A 19,436-nucleotide genomic window follows, 5' to 3' on the forward strand; every position below is an offset into this window, starting at 1 on the left:
TTTCGTTCTCGCATAAAATATATAACAACTATAAGAATTAGATAAAATTAAAAACATTTTTGTAACAAAAGTATTTTGTTATTTATTATTTTAATATAAATACTATTATAAATGTTTTCCTAATAATCTTGTGTATAATTTAATTAGTTAAAAATCTAAGAATAAAAACGAATGAGATTAATAATTTATTCGTTCTAAATATAATAATCAGTGGAATGTTTTGTTTATGTAAATATGAGATATGATGCACAGTCTTGTAAAACATGCTCTCCAGTTCTTTCTGAGAAAAAGAATAGTATACAGTGCTCAAACGGTAAAAATTCAACAAATCTGAAGCAACATAAATAATTTTCTGAAAATAAGAGTGTTATATTTTTACATAAACATTCCAGCATATTTGTAATTATCGTTTCCAGTAATAAATGCAGAAAACTTCTTCAGCTATGTTCACTTTTGCACGACACATCTTAATAACATTTATATGCGTGCCCTGGAGTATCTAGATGGTCTCACTTCAAATAATTTTCTTACAAAATATACCTGTATTGTTGTTGTTACCATTATAACAATTATTTGTGCAATAGACCACGTTTGGACATAAGAATTGTTATCCAACAATAAATTTAGATCACGAGCTTCTCTACTTCTGCTCAAATGCTGAGTTTGAAGCATTTCGTTAATGTTTTTTTCCACTGTGGTTATCGTAGACTGGAAAACAGAAACGCACGATAAAAAATCACTTTATTATTCACTTTCAAGTGAAAATAATAGATGTACTTACTGTAAAGTTTTCCACAGAAACATTCAATTCTTCTATTTCTCTGGAATATTTATCCCATTCCTCATATCTGCATCAAAGAGATAAATCATGGACCACATTTACAATGTAATTATATTCCATTATAAATTTTAGAATGCACATACATGTATGACTTTTTACCTGATCACTGTAATGTATAAATTAACTAATTTTGAAGCAAATCTGGAAAACTGATTATCTATACAAATGCTGTAGTAACCAGCATTTTTCACAGTATCTTGATAATCTGAGTTAGAAAGCCACTGATAGGGATGAACTATCACTCCATCTGGATTTCTTACTGCGAAACCAGCTTTTCCATCTCCACCACGTACCACCTGCATTTGCAAACATTCTTTTTTTTTTAACATTTAAAATTTTTCAAGGATTTACCATATGGTTCAATACATTCAAGCAAATCACCAGATGAAAGATATTTTTCAATATTCTAGCGATAGTCAGTGCTCACTAGACAAATACACAAAAAGGAAAGTATTTTCAGTGAAACGACAATGTGAGAATGAATTGTATACCTGAAAATTTACGTAGAATGTAGCGCCAGCATGAACATATTGAAAGTAACAATCCTCCTTTCCGGCATCAATATGAACTTTGTAATCTAAAGCCACCGCGGGTAAACTTTCATACCATGGATGTGGCATGCTGGTGTTCGCGAGGCCAAGAAACACTCCGAACACCAGACTTCGTAAAAGATTAGACATTGTTCACGTTTAATCGAACAGATCATCACAACAATCTGCTCAGCCAACAATCGCTTTCACGATCACTAACAATCGCGTTTCAACGTGCCTCTCCTACCGCCACCAAGATCTTCAGTGATTCTCAACTGTTTCGATGTATTGTAACTGAGTCACTGAGATTCAAATTACTAAAATTCATTATCGAGCTTATCGTTATTTCATGTAAATATGATAATAATAACGCAATAAGGAATATTGTTTGCCAACCATTTATCCATTTGCCAAGGTTATAATATTATAATATTATATAATATAGTTGAAATATCGCTAATTTTAAAACAACGAGTATAAAACCAATTTATTGTTCGTTGTTTATCGAGGGAAACGTTTACAATTACAATCGTGAAACAATTACAATTACAATCAATGGGGATAATAACAATTCGATCATTTGAATTTTAAAACGCTTCATAATTATTTACAACTCAGTCGTTTATCGCCATTGAAAATTGTTGTACACGTTTGCCAGATGAGAATTATTGAATGTGAATGAAAAACACAATAAACAAAGAAGATGAATATGTATGTAGGTATACGCGATTCCAGGCGATCTAAATTTCAACTTTCGATGCCAAGTGAAAATATCTGTGAAAGTAAGAGCAATACGGATTTAACGCGAGTAAAGTACCGGGGCAGTTTAAAATCCTACACGGCATAGTTATTAATTTTTATTCGCGAAGAAACGAAAGTTTTTTCAAAAAAATTTCTATGGATATTGGAAATTAGGAAAAAGAAAAAAGAAAAATTGAGATTCGTTACGCGTATGAAATTGCCAAGCTAACTCGTTGAATGGTAATTAAGATTGTTTAATAATCAAATATCTCAGCCAATGTAGCGAAATAGATTGAACTTTTGAGAAGTATACAGCCCGAAGAACATCGAGCCACGTAAGTTCAGGGACTTTTTTTACGTTGGCTAACCTACTTACGTATGTCGGTGTATTTTTCAAATAATCATTAAAGCGCATAACTTCAGCCTATAAAGACGTCCAAATCGGTTCGGCAGAATTGGATGAGAGTTGTATGGAAATGAGAGTTGTGTAATTTCTGACTGATATAGGTCATACGGTTTACCGACTAAACGACAAGTATCGCCGACGAGTATGCAAAGAAATATATGTGGTAATATGTGGTGCGTTTTTAAGAATGGAAAGTGTTGTAAGAATACAAAAGTACAGTAAAAGGAAAGTATCGTTGTTGCCTGTGCGGTGCATAGCATAGGAATGGTATCGCCGTCTAAAATTCAACACCAACAGGAGCACAAACAGCCATCAAGAGGAAATAAATCAAACAAGTACTCACGTATGTTTAACCTATATACATATTTGTATCGAGACGATTGGTCGTACGATTATTGAACTTTCACGAACAATTCCTTTTCAACAGATACGTAACAAAACGGCTAGTTGCATAAAGTTATTTCTATTGCTCTTTTGACGTATTTTATTTCATGATATACAGAACGATTTTTTTTTTTTTTTCGTGTAACATACGCACATATTAACAAAGAAAACGTGTAATATTTTGCTTTTATCCTATTACACGATGTGTTTATAAAGTTACACTTCAAAATCATTTAGTAAGTAGTAAATTAGGTAAAATTTTTATAAAGTTCCGTAACATTTCAGATGTTCATGCAAAGAAGGAACTGGAGTTGTTAAAAGGAAAAGTGTTTTATTTGGATATCAAGAACCATGCTACTACAGCTAAGATAGAAGCAAAGATCAAAGATTTGGGAGGAGTAAGTGTTTAGTTATTTGTAGGTGACATTTGTGAAACCTCTACTTTTGCCTCTTTGTTTTTATGTATGCATTGACTTGTTGCACAGTTTCAGTATATTGATAATAATTCCTTTTTCACAGACTTTTTTTTTCTGTGACATAGCATTTGCTGGTGCATTTATCTTTCTATCATTTTGTTTTCTACTGTTGCTTATTATTACTTCTACATCCTATCGATGTTAACTTTGCCATGCAATCGTGCATGTGATTCAATCATTTTGTGACCTGTGATTCTTATGACTCGCCTATGAAGAATCAGTTTCATTCGTAATATAAAATCTACGGTTAACGAGATTTAATTCAACGCGAAAAATTGAAAGCAAAAAAGACAAGTATGATAGATGTCAACTTTCAAGTATCAACTATATGTTCCATGAAAAACTGTACTGTCCCTTGTACAACGATTAAGAATCATACGTGTATACATACGTAGTGATACATACGAAAGAAAAAAAATTTTGTAACTCGGCAAACTCATACTCGAAGAGTGTGGAGAAAAATCGTCGGAAAATATCTCTGTTGACAAACAATTGGTGAAAAAACCGGGCCGCGTGACGCCATCTTTAGGAAAAGCCGAGAAACAGGAGGGAAGTGGGGCAGATTCGTCGCTTTCGACTGTTGTGTTGTGGTTTGAAAAAGCAAAAAATATGGACGCGAAAATACTGGGGAAAAGGATTTTCACGTATTCAGCGGGGCCACGGCGTTCGTTTAGTGAGCGTGTCCATCGACGGAGGGCGAGCAAGAACGCAAAGCGCCGCCTCCAGGCTCGTCTGCCAAGCTGTTAACGGCGAATGGCCATTTTGTGCGTGACAGTTCTCCCCCGCAAGTAACGATCTCGTCGCGCGTCCCAGCGCTCTTTTCCTTTGCCACCTTCCTTTCGTTTCGCCGCTTGGAACACGTCTCGACGAGCATTCCTCCCTGAAACCATTCAAGCCGTGTGTTACTTTTCGAACACCTTTCGAACACCAGCTCCGGGATATTCGCGGACTCTGTAAACCGATAAACAGTGTGGTACGGGGAAGTTGTTTTGCGCGAAGGTATCGTGCGTTTTGTGACCGCTTGTGACAGTAATTCGATAGAAACTCGCCGATTATCCCTCCGTTTTCCATGGATTTCTCCCGAGAGGTCCTTTCTCGTTGACTTTCCGATCGAAGTTCCATGGATTATTCCTCCCGTTTGATCCCACGTGCTTCGTTATTGTCCTGATTTGTTCTGTAACGTGTTATTAGAACGGTGTGTAACAATGCGGCAACCATTGTTAACTACATGAAGATTACGTACGCATGGCTCGCGCTTCTGCGAACTCGATTGACGGTGCGGCTGGCTGCACTTGAGGAGAACGCGAGATTGCTTGACGTCAGCATACCGCGATGTAAACGTGTGTATCCGCGTATCCGTCAACGGGTCACTTATCGCCGGGCTGCCACACATTACGTATCCCTTTGACGCAGCCACCAGTTTTTTTTGAGTTGACTCGCTGTAAGTCGGCAAGCTGTCCCTCTTTGTTCTTGCTGTTTTTTTTCTACTCCTCGATTCGCCACTGAGGTTTCATTCGTCTTGCATCTTACTCGTCACTTTCGTATACGCCGTTTGTTCTAATCTACAGCTGCCGGCAATCTGTTTCACAAGCCTTATTTACAATTTTCTAGGTAATAGAATTATTTTTAATAAGGAGCGTACACCTGGTGATCAGTGACAGAGTAGACAAGACTGGTTACGTGAATTTGGAGAAGCATAAATGGGGTTGTGCCAGCGGAGGCAGCGGGGGACCTCCCTCGCTGAGGAGTTTAGAAACTCCAACCCCCATGCCGACTTCCTTGACACCATTTTTTAGTCCCGAGTGTCCCTTGTCTAACACAACCAATTTAAGGGGTCAGACTACCCAAAGATCCGTAAGTATCAGAGTGAAGTTTCAGTTCTGCTTTCGATTTCTGTTAACCGAATTTCATATTCCATACTCTGTGCGTTGTTCCATAGAAATCTCGGGTGGAGGCAATGTTGGAGCGTGCTCTCATACAGCCACAACAGTGTTCAGTGGATCCACTTTACAACGCTCAAAATTGGGGAATTCCTATTTGGGCAATTGACAAATTTCAGACTTGGCTTGACAAAATCTATGCGCCTGTCAAAGACACTAATCATTTGAAACAGTTGAGACACACGCATCAACAGAGTGCAAGCAAAGATATAAAGGTCAAACACCTGAAAGGTCCTTACCTGAAGTTCGAGTCCTTTCAGAGGTATCTTATTTAACACAAGATTTCCACAAGTGTATCTCGAGTTACCTTCGTATATAATGACATGTTGACTAATATATAGGAATAGTAGACCTGTGTTTGTTGAGCTGCCTGTGTGGCCAACGTTGAATTTTCACGGCGATCCAGGCTCTTGTCCTTTTGCTACAAAGAGGCGAGAAAAGCAGGCAAAAATAGAGAAAGAAGTCAAGGAAAATAGGGAAGGTATTCAAGCTATCAACCAAGAGGAGGTAATGTTAGATACATAATTTTTATCGTATGAGATTTAAATAAAATTGACAGACGTTAAATTGTCAAACGTTGTATTGAATATAAACAGAAAAAAGAAATGACTCGGCGGCCACGAACAACTGCCCGTACTCGAAGAACAGATCATTTAGTTTCCGGTTATTGTGAAATCTGCCGTATTAGATATAGAGATCTGACCAAACATGTACAAAGCGATCAACATCTTAGCTTCGTTCGAAACGACGATAATTTCTTGTCTTTGGATAAATTGATTAACGCTGGAGCCAAAGTAGAGGCGTTTTTAGAATTAAACAGAGGAAAAAATATAGAGTGCGTAGAATACATTACATTAATTAAATCGTTTTTTTTAACGATAAACGTTAAAGTTTTGTTCGATCGTTGTTTAATGACCTATTTTGTTCTTTTGCAGGAAAGACTGCAATTTATTTTCCAATGGAGATCGTAATCTTCATGACACAGTACTGCCAGAAGGAAAAGTCAACAGAAATGCAAAAAGTTTAGAGGGTTTCGATGTCGGAGATATAAAAATGGTGCAACGCAATGGTGCACGCCGGAATCTCAGTTTAAAATTAAATTCCTCTCATAATTTACGTACACGTGCAAGACACGAGAGTGGCCATTTGTTGAGATCGAAAGGTAGCCCCTGGCACGAAGCCGATAAAGCGGAGAAGTTTTATGACGAGTTCGAAGGTTTTACTATCAAGAAGCGAGCAAAGGGGACAATCTGGATCGAAGAAGATGAGCCAGGAGATAATAAATATATAGAGGAAGATGAATTGAAAGAGTCCAAGCAAAACGAATATAAAATTAAAACGTTTTCAACGGAGTTGGAGGAGAAGTGCTGCGAGAATGAGAAAAATTGTGACATGTGTAATAAACTTAAAGATACTAGCAATCAAGACGTACATAGGACAATAAATTGTAATAACGAGGAAAATAGTATTAAGAGTGATATAGAATGTATCAAGCAAGAACAAACTTCTATAAAGGGTAAAAATCACGGTCAAATCAACGGAAGCGTAAAACATGTTTGTAACGAAAATCTTTTAAGTACAAATGACAATAGCCGTACCGAATCCTGTAAAGCATCGCCTGGGAACGAAACTTTAAAAGAATTGACTTGCAAATTCCAGTTAGAGACCACTCCGTGCAGCGCAAAAAGGCTCTCAGAGCACAGTGACATTACCGCAGACACCATCTGTAATGGTCATACTGTGAAAGACGAGCAAAAGGTTACTAAAACGCCAAACAATACAGAAAAAGATGAAGTAACGAAAGAAGAGAAATCGAAATACTACAAATCAAGTAGGAGAGGTAGCCGAAGCGTTAGAGGGCGGCATAGGTTGTCCGTTGAGGAACGTTTAATCGAAGATAACCGTGCATATTATAAAGTGGAAGTGTTAGGAAGTAAATTAAGGTCGAGTGTATTGTCGAATAATAATTCCCAATGTATAGTTCAGAGAGATGGGGATTGTGAGGAAAAGAAGGAAGTGCCATCTAGTGAAAAGCCAGTAGTTGTACGATTTAAACGTGTAAGGAAGTCGGAACTGTCATTACTGAGTGACGAGGCGGAATCTTTTATGTTTAGGGAACTTAAACGAGACGATTCTAGTGAGACGAGCGATGGCGAACAGAGTAGCATATTGCCAAGGGATACTGAAAGTGAGTGCAACGATATCGGCAATTCCATTTCCTCCAGCTCGTTCTTAAGTTCTAGTTCACCTGTGAAGTCTGAAACTATCGAAGACGATTCTCAGGACTCTTTAAATTTGGGTCGAGCTAGAAAAAGAAGACGGACGCAGGCAGAAGCGCTGATCAAAGACAATGTTGATTATTACAAGTTTGAAACTCCTGGGAGCAGATTAAGGTATCAGGCACCTCTGACCGGTATTAAAGAGTCATCGATTATTGAAAATTCGGTGAAAATAGAGGGAGAGAGAATGATCGAGAACAGTGTTGAAATAGGAAAGGTATATCCGTCCAAACCCTCACCAGAGGTCGAGAAAATGCAATTTTCCTTCGAAGGCATACCGAAGTCTGAACCGTGGTATCAAACGTACCAGCGGCAAGATATGGGAGCTGAATTTTGGCATTATTTTAGCGAAGGGGATTCGCAAAAACCATTTCTTTTGCCATACGAAATTGAAAATTTTCACGAGATTTTGATAAAAAATCAAAATAGAACTGAAAGCAAGAGGAAAGGTCGCGGACGAAGTGCGGGTTGTATCGGGCGGTCTCCTCGGAAAAGTCCTCGCTGTCACGCTTCCACGTTAGCTATTATGTCAACGATTATTAGGAAAAGGGAACAACAACAGCAACAACAATCTACAAATTTGTGCACGATGGACGAATGCCAATCTGTCAGGTCACAGGCAAACACTCCAAGACCCGACCACAAAACTGAATCGAAGCCCGACGTACACGAAGATCTAAAGGAAATAGTGAAGAGCATCGACGAGATGCTTAATGCAAACGACAATTTCGAATTGATCGAAACCTTCAAACCAGACACAACTCAGATAGAACTGATTGTTTGCGAACCAAACGTTCCAAGAGGACCACCTCCGAATTTGTTCGAGTTATTGGAGAGTTCTCACGACGTGGTAAACTGTTTGGAAAATTCATCGTGTGCGAGTTCCGAGTGCGGCGAGGGTAGCGTCGAGTTACCATTGAAACGAAGGAAGAAGAGGAAAAATAGAACCGGTTGGCCTGGGATTAAAATGAAGAGAAGACTCCAAAGTAAACCTCTGGCGGATATAAATTGTGACAGAGAGAACTTGGCCGAGAAAAGTATTGAGCATAACGAGAAAGATTGCGATGTACAGGTGACGAATATATCTAGTAGATTAACGGAAGAAGGTAATATCAAAATAGGTGCATCTGTTACGAGTTCGATCGCGCAAGATGAACAGTCATTAGGCTTCGGCCAGAGGAAGGACGACGGACGTTTATTCGAAATGTATACCTCGAGTATTTCCTCTAATACGCGTCACGACGAAAACGAGAAGAAAGATGTAAGTATAGCGGTCCCTGATAATTCCATATTACATACAACAAATGCTGAATCCTGCACAGGTTCACTTACACCTGATATATGCAACGAGACTGACAGGAATTTCATATTGAACAAAGACTACGGATTCAGGAAGAACTTGCCAGAGATCGAAGAAATGTCAGAGAATGATCCGGGAAACGATGAGAATCATGAGAACGTGTTCCGGAAAGATGTTCACTCTATATCGGAACGTCGCTTTATCTCCAACGCAACCATCAAGAAACGGCAACGTGACAACAACGCATCCTCTGAGACTTGCGAATCTCGTGTGGAGCTTGACAATCACGAGATTTTGTGCGGGAAGGAGGCCGAGGCTACAATTGTTTCCAGGAAACATCACAACACGAACGGATTGCCAAGAAAGCGGCAACGGAAAAACCATTCTGAGAACTCTGACTCTGAAATCGAACAGCATCACCACCACCATCATCACCATTACCATCACCACCATCATAACAATGTATATAAAAGGAACAGAGTAACTTCGCGGAAACGGATTTACGCGAGAAGGTGTGCGAGAAAAAATAATATATCCTCGAACGCAGTGTTCGAAGATGAGAACTGTAAAAAGGATTCCTATTTAAGTATTACGTGTAAAAAGCCACAAAATATACGGGGTACAAAGCGACGAGCCGATACTATGTCATCGGAAACGCAAGACTCTGAGGTTGATTGTACATTATCGGGACGCGTTAGTCCTGCGATTATAGCCACTTCTGAACTGGGAGAACGACGTTCGAGTATCGAGTTTCAACCAGTTGTTAGAATGATGAAGATCGATGATCAAGTTGAAATGGACCACAGTATTCTTTCGGTAACGATCGCAAGCAACAGACGATTAAGAAGTTCCAGTTCTCCGAGATCCAATACTCAGCCGCCGAAAAAACGTTTAAAAACCAACCGCGGTCAATTCGGAAGATGGTTAAAAAGTAGCTGAAATCCTCGATACAATTTTCGTTGTAGTTTAAATTTCAAAATCGAGATTCAGTCTTTCATACGATCTCGCTATTGAAATTTAATCTATACATTTCGCAATGTGTAAATTATGTATAAAATATTTGTGTATGTAGAATAGTATTTAACATTACTGGCGCACCAATAATAGGGTTTTATTAATATTTTCCTTAATGTCCTTTTTCGATAAGAGTTGTACATTGATATTTAGGTGCAGTTTTTGTGTTTTCAAATCAGAAAGTCAGCGTGCGTATGTATACCTGCGTTTAAACAAAGTACTTTCTTTTATTTTCTTATTTCAGTATACATACAATGTGCACATATGAAGGAACTTATTTTTATTTGTAAAAGCAGGCTTTAGAATGCGCAATGCTGTAAAACAAGCTTCATTATAGCAAACAATAATTTTCTGTTATAAAACGCATCATTGAATGTAAGATATAATTCAATATATATATATATGTATTGAATATATACATATATATGTATATGTATATTGAATTCCCTTACGAGGGTCCATCAAATATTTTATTTCAAAGATGAATAATGTAAGCCTTTCGCGATTTCGAAAAAGAGATGACTATTAAAGATATGAATTTTCCATTAAAAATAATAATGAAATTTTACATGTTCCTAACCTGTTTTGTTCTATGCTATATTTGATTATCGTAAAATATTTAAAAAAAAAAGAAAAAAATAGTATCGAGTAGTATTATGTTGATTTACTGAACTTATTGGAAATTTATTAGACAGTGTATCATACAATATATGGAGGAAAAAGTTGCTCAAGTAATTTGTTATATTTTCAATCACTTTAAGTTCTCGCGTTTCATGAATGCATTCTTTAAATCTGCGAGCTTTTTCTTCTTTTGTTTTTTCTTAATGGAGTCAACTCTCATTAGTCGTTCCTTTTGATTTTCTAGAGAATCGTCACCATTGATTAAATTGTCTACCTTTTTCAACAGTATATCTCTAGCAATTTTTCTATTTTGTTGTAAACTTCTGGTTTCGTGACATTTTACAACTAATCCTGTAGGCTTGTGTTTCAAAATCACTGCATTATTTGTTTTGTTAGTCGCTTGACCACCAGGTCCAGATCCTCTCACAAATTGCTCTTGCAAATCATCTTCTTGTAGTTCGGGTATTTTTGAATAATCTAAGAAACGATTGTATGATTTGTATCGAATTTGTTTTTGGATATTTGAGAAATTGCCCCAATTATTATTAGTTTCGCAATATAAAGATCCAAACATTTTTTTATCAAACAACAAGGTACAAGTGTTACAGGATTGGTCGAAACATATTCTATTTAACAACCTCAGCATTACTATGATTGTACAGCTATATCTGTTTAATTTCAGCAAATTATGGATTTACACTACTCGTTGATTTTGCAGAAATTTTTGTCCTTTCTGAAAAAAAAATTACTTTCAGGTTAAGTTTTATTTTATATTGCTCCATTTTATTTAAGAATATCTGCAATAGGAAGTTTATACAAAATGAATTGTATTTATGTTTATTTACCTGGAACTGAAAGTTAATCTCTGTTTGATCACTTAAGTGCTTATTTTGTTCGAAATTTTTGCGAATTCTGTATCGGAAATACTCTTTGTCTGTATATTTCAATTTTTCACCGTAACGCAACAAATCCTTGTATAATTTCAAAATTGCTTGTCTCATTTTGTATTTCTATATTAAAATAAAAATACTTCAATGCTTCGTTTTGTCATTTAAGTTATCGACGATGATGAAAACAAATTTCCAATAGTCCTAACCTCTCGATACTAACATTAAGTAATTACTAGCAAGTAGACTAAATCGTTCGATAAATATTTCAATATGTTTCACATTAGTACATTGAAATATTTTGTATATACAAATACGTTCGAATGGTCACAACTGTAATTTTTCAATTACAGAAAAAGAAAATATTCAATTAATTCTTTTATATAACTCACATACCACGTAATGTTATTAAATCTTGCTTTCTTTTTATCGTGCTATTGGTAATTTACTGATAATTTTGTTAAAATATTTTCTGGTACCAATTTTATTTTTTACAAAAAGCAGATTTACGGATTAAATGAATAAATAAATTACACTTTAGCATTACAAATTAATAATTTATTTAAAAAGTTGTACTTTAAATAAAAAGACTTGAAAAATTATTTGGTTTATAAATATGGTTTCCTATGTTAATCCCACATATAAACAAATGTCGTTACAATTCGTGAAATTCCAGTTCAAACAGCTTCGTAATTATATCATTCATTTGCAACTCTTCTGTTATTTCAATTATTAATTCCTCTATCAATTTATCAGATATCCTGTTTAAAGATATTTTCATAATTTAAAATTTGCACAAGATGTATAGAATAGTATTCTTACCATGCCACAATGTCCCACGGTTTGTTTTGCGTATTGCTGGAATACATTGGTCTCGATTGACAAAATTTCTTATATTCGCACCTATATGTGAAAAATTGTAGCTCAGTTTTTTCCGAAACGATAAGCTGCACTTCATTTTTGACGTTTGAGTCCGTGATTTTTCCGTCATCAATAGTCTAGAAATTTTGTTATAAAAACATATATATTTATTCATTTTAATCAAACGTGGTAACTTACTTTTAATGCAGTCTCACAATCTACTTGACACGAAGCATCGCACAGTGTCATCTTAGGAACTTTATCCATAGAAGATATACAAATTAATTGTACATTTTCATCGTGTTTATTAATTTCAGATAAGCTGTTGCAATTCATAAAATATTCAATTTTATTGTTTTAATCAAGATGTACTTTTATTATGGTATTCTATTTACCCATTACAATTAGTTTTTGTTAAAGATGCTTTAGTATCACAATCTTTAGGTGATTGATATTTTTGTAAAAATTTTCGTAATATCTCCACCGATGTTTCCAAAACAGGTTGCACCTCACGTTCATTTTGCTATGATATGATACAATAACAGTGGATGTTGAACAACGTATTAACTTTTGTTACATATATATTCTTATTTTTATTACAACAAACTGCAATATTACCTTTTTTGATACAAGAGTTACTAAGTCGTTTATTACAGGAGCTAGACTAGCTAAATGCTCTTTAGGAATTGCAGTTACTCTTTTAATTAAATCATCCTCCTCATTGGTAAAATTTTTTATTTTAACATTTACTCCGTTGCTTTCTATATTTTTCATCTTCCGCATTTCTGTAGATGTTTTTTTACGTATTGCGACAGATTGTCGTTCGCTATTCGTGGCAGATTTACATTTACTTTGAATTTCTATATTACTGTCCTGTATTGTAAAATTAATATTTTGTATTAAATTCTCCTTAAAATATATTTTTCATTATAATATTTCTTACATTTTCAGAATCCATCGTCAATCCATCCATCATAGTTCGAATGTCATCATCCTTCATATTATTTATATTTTTCACGGAATCGATCTGAAAAACGTCCCTCGAAGATGTCGTACGCGTTATGGGACTGGGATATAGTAAGTCAGGTACCGAATAATCCTGAGCATATGAATTTCCAATATCTTTAGCATCGTTTCCATCTTCCTTCCGATAAGTATAGTCTGTAAAATATAAATTTAAATTCATAACATTAACATTTAAAACAGTATGTACAAAATAATGTAAAACCTTAAATAGATTTCGTATACTTTTTCTTCTTATATCATGTCTTCTTTTCTGGTTACCCTTAGACACTTTAACATCCATACTATACATGCTTAATCGATTAGATAGATTCTTTCGATTGGAACGTCCTTTGTTAGGTAAAGATGTTAGTGCAGCGGTCATTACAGGCTGTATATTCTTATGATTTATGGATTCACAATTGTTTTCCAAATTTAACTTTAATTTAGATAAAATAGCATCACATTTATCCTGAAGATTCTTTCCCTGCAGAAAAATGTATTTTTAACAAATTTTTATGATTTATAAATATTACAATACTGTTAATAAAATAATACTGTTATTCAAGCATTACCAATGATGTAACATCTCCTGAACAAAAATAATAACTAGAAATCTCAACTTTATCACAAATATTTATCAGATTATGGACAATTTGTAATACATCTTGAAGTTTTCTAGAATGACCTTCAAAAATAGAATTAGGAATATGTTTACAATAAGCACTTAGGGCTTGTATCAGTAATTGATGAGCAGCAACCAGCTTTTGTTTTATCATATCTTGATGAAATACAATGTTTTTATGACATTGTTTTAATCCTAATCTGGAGGACATAGCTCTGATATGTCTTTGAATACTTGTAACGAGTCTGCCAAGATTATATAAATAATTTCTTGAAAATCTTATTGCAAATTCCAGTGTTTGCTGCTGTCTTTTTTTCAAATCATTTTCACCATCTGGTAAAGGAATTCTGCATAATCTAAATGAAATTTCATCTAATAATTCAGCAATTTTTGTTTGCATTGATAATAGTTTCTGTACTGTAAGTGGATCTGGTTGTATATGAATGATGTCATCTTTGTTATTACTTGAGTCTGTATCAGAATTATTTTCAAAATGATTGGTCGCACAAAAAAGTTGATTTGTATATTTTTTCTCTGTTATAGAGGAATCTGACAGCGATTTTTTAGCTTTGGACTTAAAAACTGTTTTCTGTCCTTCAGATTCTCTACGTATAGAAATGTTATCATCTTGAGAAATTGGAACATTAGTTTTGCATGTATCTCTATTCTTTGAATGATTTCTCCTAATGTTGTTTACCTATAAATATAAATTAATAAAATTGAAACAAATACAGATTGAAACAGTGATAATATAGATTCGAATAAACATTTCAAAATACTTACTTTTGTATAAATCACTTCATTCTTAATATTAGATTTAGGATTTTGAGTTCCTTTACTTCGTTCAGGGAGAGCATCCTCTTCAAGTCTCTTAAGTTCTCTATCTACATTTTGCATGTTTCCTTGCAACAGATCTTTCATATTTTGTATAGAATAGTCGGTATCTTTTTTCTCAAACTGCAAACTATTTAACTCCCGTTCTTTCACGAATGAGGCCCATACGCGTTCTTCATCCTCCTTGCGTCTGTATCTCTGTACATTTTTTACTATACGTTTAAAATGACTCTCAGGAATATACTATAATAAAAGATATTTTATGTTAATGGTAGTTGAATATACTTGTACGTTTATACACATACATGTAGATAAGACGTATACCTTAAAGCTATAATCTTCAGTAACTTTTAAAGAAAGAAAATGTTCTCTGTCTTTATTATTTACTTCATTGATTGGTCTATTTTTCAGCATAAAAGACATTCTTTCTTAGCTGAATTGAAATTTTACAGAAGTGACAACCAAATTTTTCTATTCTCGTGCGGCGGTAGGGTAAAGGAATATATCAAAGGATATATACGAACTCCAAGAAAATGGGCGCAAGCTTATTTGTTTTGAATAATGATATAGAAGGAAGGTAAAAAATTGCTTTCTATTCGGTTTTTGAACAGGAGTTAAATTAGCATTTTAACCTCGACATTTTAACAACGTATCAAAAATACTTCAGAGTATTCTTTTACAATGAAATTAGGCCTCTATTGGGCAATATGTAATATATATATACATGTATATATAAGTTAATATAAAATATGTATGTATATGCATATAATATATGATGATCTATAATATACATGTATACCTATATATGCGCGTGTGCGTGTGTGTTTACACACACATAAACGTCTAAAAATACACGTTCATGAATACATGACTATTTTAATCGATAAATAATTTTTCCTTACATGTACGTGCAATTTACAATTTAGTTCAATTTTTTTTTTAATGCACCACAACAATGTCTTTTACAGGAAAACGTTAGAGCAGTGGCACCAAAACTCCTCGTCAGAAGTTAGAATCGGCCAAGTAACTTTCTACAAAAACATATTGACAAATGACTCTTAATGCCGACTGCACATTAAAAAAATCAAGCAATTTAATTGACAAAAACCGATTACCGACATAAAGATATTTACAGACAATATAAATAAACAAGTCGAGATGGTATTGATAAAAATGTGGGTGCGGTTGAGGCGTGCTACCATTTGTTAGCACGCCGTTAAATATCATCGGATCAATACCCATGCGCGCAAGGATATAGAAAACACAAGTATTGCGAGCAAGTTTTGTCCTGCGTATTTGAATACTCTCTCTGCCTGAGACGATCTATACATTCGCGCGCTTGCTTTTCAAATTGTCCAAGTAAGCAGCAACACGATTGACCTTTATTGCTCTCTCTCGCTGTAATATCGTTGACACACTTGCGCGTACTACCGAGGATTTCTAATCTGTTTATTTTATAGTCGGTTAAATATTTCCTCGAAACCATAGAATCTCTCCCAACGGCATTGTAATCGGTCGCAAAATTGTTTTTAAACCGTTAACCAATCCTTAGTTAGTGCGATGTGACGTCAGGAAATTCAGGCGCAGAATCGCACTCCGCCAGCCTCTCGATTACTTGCATGTTGTCGGTACTTCGCCTTTTATTACGCGAAACCTTTGGAAATTCAAAGCTAATTTGGTAATGTATAGAAAGACGTATATTTTTTTCTTTTTCAATCTTCTCGCAGACTTGACTCGCTTTAGTTTCTTTCTATCTTTCTTCTGGTTGTTGAGTTCCTACCGTTTTGTGTCGCTCATATTTTGTACGATGATATTTAAAATGTGCCGAATAACAATGTAACGTTGTAGAATGATCTTGGTCCTGTGTGAAAAAATAATACATTATTGTTGAAAGCAAAATATATACATGTACTTTCAAGTTGATAATCGTCGAAAAATGAATTACATTTCATTATATGTGTATTTAATATTTCGATGTCCCTTGCATTTTTTTATACTATGAAATTGCCTTGTATTATATTGTTAGAGTTTATGTCGAATGATAACGATTTTATTTGAATTATCTTAAATTATGCTGTGATTTTTTTTCAGATTTTCAAAACATGATACACATTTAAGGGACGCTTCTTAATAAAGTAATTTGTATCTCTGTGATTTTTGTGTATGTGTGTGCGTGCGCAAAATAATTTTATATGCCAGGTCCACAAATGTTTATGTCTTTACGTATCAAGTGAGCATAAGTTTTCCCAAAATGGCATCTACAGTATTAGTTAAATTGCCGACTGTACCTTTTCCTCAAGTAAGTATCTTATCTATTTTATTTAAGGTATAAATATTTCAGTCATTCAAGTAAGGTACTTGCTACATCTAGGGAAAGAAATCACCGTCAGAAAGAGATATAGTAACATTACCAGATAGAAATGAAGGATTGAATCAAAGTATAAGACATCAAACTGTAAATGTCGATAGAGTAGCTCAGCTGGAACAAAATATGAAATTTTTACAAGAACAGCATCAGGCAACCTTGGTAGCTTTGCACCAAGAAGTAGAATCATTGCGCCAAAAGAATAGAGGTGAACATTATAGTGCAATACTTTTCGTTAATAATACGTTTGGTTTTTTGTTTTATGACTGTCTAATATTCTGTAATTGTACATAGATTTACAGTTTCAATTAGTGTTTTCAAAAGGATCTACTTATGTACCTAGCAGTCCTTCTTCTCCTGAAGACAATGGAAGTGGGTTTGTGAAACCAAAGGTACATTTCACAATTGTAATATATTTTGTGTGTATTTTGCATAGGAGTTTGTTTTTACAGGGTAGCCCAGTGTGCGTGAATATTACACCATTACAAGTGGAACTTTTGGAGAAAGATTTACAAGATATCAAGATATCTTTACAAGAAGCTAAAACGCAAAATCAGTATTTGTCTGAAATTATTGAAGAACAGAAAAAGTTAGTAGCTGCGACAATCATAGAAAGTACTTAGATATATGTTATAAAGATAATTCTATGTTATTGCAGAAAATTGACTTCTATGGAAGAAGAAAAGGTGAATAAGGAGCCAATGATAGATGTAGGAATCCAGGTGGGATTGCACTCCTCCCGAGCACATATAATCGCCTGCTTTGAAGGTACAGAAGCGACTATAAAACGATTACGTAAACAAAATGAAGAACAAAGAGAACAGATTGCAACATTGAAAACAACATCGTCAAATATGAATGGTAATAAAGGAGCTCGATCCCGTGACGGTAACAATAGTCATCACAGTCGCGGATCACCTACGAGCACTGTACAAGAACAAAGTCCTCATATATTTCCACCGTTGCAAAGCTACTGGCATCACAAGTCACTCAGGTAATCAGGACTTAAGATGTTTATTACTATTGTAGTATATATTATGTTCATTTATTATGTCAATTGTATTGTAGAAATGGAAGAAATCGACACAATAAATCGGACCATCAGACGGAGGTGGATTCGACTATGTTACCGCAACTTCAAAATGGCAATATAAAATTAGATACGATGATGTTTGAATCTTTGTGTTATCGATCTCGTGGTCACCGTAATTATTATCGCGATGAAAGCAATAGAAAATACAGAGGAAACGTTTCACAAAAAGATCGTAGAGATAGCGATCATCATCACCATCATCATCATCATCATCATCGACGAGATTACAAGGATAGAAATTCTAAAAGTCATCAAAAAGAAGTACCAGATTCGGCAGAAGGATCTAGCGAAGCTGATAATCCTGCGAATGGTAAATCATAAAATAAAAGTTAGTCTGTTAATACACTAGACATGTAGCAGACTTCCTATTCTCTATCCATATACGAACAATTACAAAAGACTTTAATAACGGTACATTTGTTAATAAAAGAACAATCTACGTTTTCTTATATTTGCTTTAATAAGATAGCATTAGTTACATATATAACAGCTTGGAATAGGATAGTTGTAATATCAAATTAAAGTTACGCAATCTTTAATGTAAAAATCTAGTCAAATTTTACTCACTATAGACTATTAATATAAAAGCAGGATATTCGTGCTTTATGGATAAAAAAAAAAGTATTAGCTTGTATGATTATTTCTGCTGTTATAAGATAAATAGAAAAATATACGACTGTACCATTTTTAATAAAAGAAGTGATAGTATATTTCTCCTCGACGAAAAACATGACCATAATAACGATTAGGAAGGACATGAAGGCGAAGAATAATAATTACTACGATAACCAAGTAATAATAATATTAAAAATAACAATAAAAAAAGATACGATCAATGTTTGTGTGATGCTACGTTCTCAAGCTTTGAATGATAAGATTAAATTCGATGTACATGTATGATACTTTAATATTGTAGACCTGTAATTTTTTTTTATTATATTATTTATATAAATTTAAGACTTAACATATAGTTGAATGATTCAGTGATTGTTTTTTATTATATCTTAAAAATAATTTAACATGACATACGATATGTTTTATAAAGTGTAAATAGAAAAATTGTTCTGTAATATTTCTTTATTTAATATGATTGTAAAACAATAATTAAATATTAATTTTTCTTTTATTTATTCTTTTACTTGAAACCTATTTTTCATCAGATTTCAATAAGGATAACTAACAAGTTATCAACTGCTATCGTAGTGGTAACAATATTCAAAATTGCCGCGCAATAAAG

General features: G+C 34.4%; 6 protein-coding genes across 16 annotated transcripts; 2 read left to right on the forward strand and 4 right to left on the reverse strand.

Moving 5' to 3' along the window:
* Nucleotides 1-345: 345 nt before the first annotated feature.
* On the reverse strand, nucleotides 346-1,654 carry LOC122530779 (transmembrane emp24 domain-containing protein 5-like). The gene is made up of 4 exons (XM_043658077.1): nucleotides 1,333-1,654; nucleotides 941-1,137; nucleotides 782-848; nucleotides 346-708 (listed from the first exon to the last, which is right to left on the reverse strand). The coding sequence occupies exons 1-4, from the start codon at nucleotides 1,519-1,521 to the stop codon at nucleotides 478-480; spliced, it is 684 nt and encodes a 227-aa protein (XP_043514012.1). The 5' UTR covers nucleotides 1,522-1,654; the 3' UTR covers nucleotides 346-477.
* Nucleotides 1,655-2,521: 867 nt separating this feature from the next.
* LOC122530767 lies at nucleotides 2,522-10,463 on the forward strand. 6 transcript variants are annotated; one of them, XM_043658048.1, is made up of 8 exons: nucleotides 2,522-2,861; nucleotides 3,188-3,300; nucleotides 4,990-5,232; nucleotides 5,318-5,580; nucleotides 5,660-5,825; nucleotides 5,915-6,153; nucleotides 6,254-8,858; nucleotides 8,920-9,121. In XM_043658048.1, the coding sequence occupies exons 1-8, from the start codon at nucleotides 2,783-2,785 to the stop codon at nucleotides 8,968-8,970; spliced, it is 3,759 nt and encodes a 1,252-aa protein (XP_043513983.1). In that variant the 5' UTR covers nucleotides 2,522-2,782; the 3' UTR covers nucleotides 8,971-9,121. The 6 variants fall into 6 exon arrangements, with proteins under 6 accessions (XP_043513983.1, XP_043513978.1, XP_043513982.1 ...); XM_043658043.1 differs by having other exon boundaries at nucleotides 2,527-2,861; nucleotides 6,254-10,463; XM_043658047.1 differs by lacking the exons at nucleotides 2,522-2,861; nucleotides 3,188-3,300 and adding an exon at nucleotides 4,028-4,142 and having other exon boundaries at nucleotides 6,254-10,463.
* On the reverse strand, nucleotides 3,214-4,771 carry LOC122530784. Its single transcript, XM_043658083.1, has 2 exons — nucleotides 4,622-4,771; nucleotides 3,214-4,258 (listed from the first exon to the last, which is right to left on the reverse strand). Exons 1-2 carry the CDS (start codon nucleotides 4,769-4,771, stop codon nucleotides 4,049-4,051), a joined length of 360 nt encoding a protein of 119 aa, XP_043514018.1. The 3' UTR covers nucleotides 3,214-4,048.
* A 102-nt stretch (nucleotides 10,464-10,565) lies between the features above and the next one.
* On the reverse strand, nucleotides 10,566-11,938 carry LOC122530782 (MIEF1 upstream open reading frame protein-like). 3 transcript variants are annotated; one of them, XM_043658081.1, is made up of 3 exons: nucleotides 11,643-11,938; nucleotides 11,378-11,542; nucleotides 11,114-11,265 (listed from the first exon to the last, which is right to left on the reverse strand). In XM_043658081.1, the coding sequence occupies exons 2-3, from the start codon at nucleotides 11,531-11,533 to the stop codon at nucleotides 11,227-11,229; spliced, it is 195 nt and encodes a 64-aa protein (XP_043514016.1). In that variant the 5' UTR covers nucleotides 11,534-11,542; nucleotides 11,643-11,938; the 3' UTR covers nucleotides 11,114-11,226. The 3 variants fall into 3 exon arrangements, with proteins under 3 accessions (XP_043514014.1, XP_043514016.1, XP_043514015.1); XM_043658079.1 differs by lacking the exon at nucleotides 11,643-11,938 and having other exon boundaries at nucleotides 10,566-11,265; nucleotides 11,378-11,520; XM_043658080.1 differs by having other exon boundaries at nucleotides 11,378-11,859.
* A 24-nt stretch (nucleotides 11,939-11,962) lies between these two features.
* On the reverse strand, nucleotides 11,963-15,509 carry LOC122530772. 3 transcript variants are annotated; one of them, XM_043658064.1, is made up of 10 exons: nucleotides 15,066-15,505; nucleotides 14,691-14,984; nucleotides 13,858-14,604; nucleotides 13,529-13,769; nucleotides 13,224-13,441; nucleotides 12,899-13,153; nucleotides 12,676-12,803; nucleotides 12,479-12,602; nucleotides 12,242-12,417; nucleotides 11,963-12,180 (listed from the first exon to the last, which is right to left on the reverse strand). In XM_043658064.1, exons 1-10 carry the CDS (start codon nucleotides 15,162-15,164, stop codon nucleotides 12,075-12,077), a joined length of 2,388 nt encoding a protein of 795 aa, XP_043513999.1. In that variant the 5' UTR covers nucleotides 15,165-15,505; the 3' UTR covers nucleotides 11,963-12,074. The 3 variants fall into 3 exon arrangements, 2 of the variants coding, with proteins under 2 accessions (XP_043513999.1, XP_043514000.1); XM_043658065.1 differs by having other exon boundaries at nucleotides 15,047-15,187; XR_006307095.1 differs by lacking the exon at nucleotides 11,963-12,180 and having other exon boundaries at nucleotides 12,395-12,417; nucleotides 12,479-12,620; nucleotides 12,678-12,803; nucleotides 15,066-15,509.
* Nucleotides 15,510-16,191: 682 nt separating this feature from the next.
* LOC122530776 lies at nucleotides 16,192-19,329 on the forward strand. Of its 2 annotated transcripts, XM_043658072.1 has the most exons (7): nucleotides 16,206-16,419; nucleotides 16,833-17,040; nucleotides 17,113-17,314; nucleotides 17,401-17,498; nucleotides 17,559-17,695; nucleotides 17,765-18,100; nucleotides 18,175-19,329. In XM_043658072.1, exons 2-7 carry the CDS (start codon nucleotides 16,993-16,995, stop codon nucleotides 18,518-18,520), a joined length of 1,167 nt encoding a protein of 388 aa, XP_043514007.1. In that variant the 5' UTR covers nucleotides 16,206-16,419; nucleotides 16,833-16,992; the 3' UTR covers nucleotides 18,521-19,329. The 2 variants fall into 2 exon arrangements, with proteins under 2 accessions (XP_043514006.1, XP_043514007.1); XM_043658071.1 differs by having other exon boundaries at nucleotides 16,192-16,419; nucleotides 17,401-17,695.
* Nucleotides 19,330-19,436: the final 107 nt, after the last annotated feature.

The sequence above is a fragment of the Frieseomelitta varia genome, unplaced genomic scaffold (assembly GCF_011392965.1).
Source record: "Frieseomelitta varia isolate USP_RPSP 00005682 unplaced genomic scaffold, Fvar_1.2 scaffold_353, whole genome shotgun sequence".
In the NCBI taxonomy this organism is placed as follows: domain Eukaryota; kingdom Metazoa; phylum Arthropoda; class Insecta; order Hymenoptera; family Apidae; genus Frieseomelitta; species Frieseomelitta varia.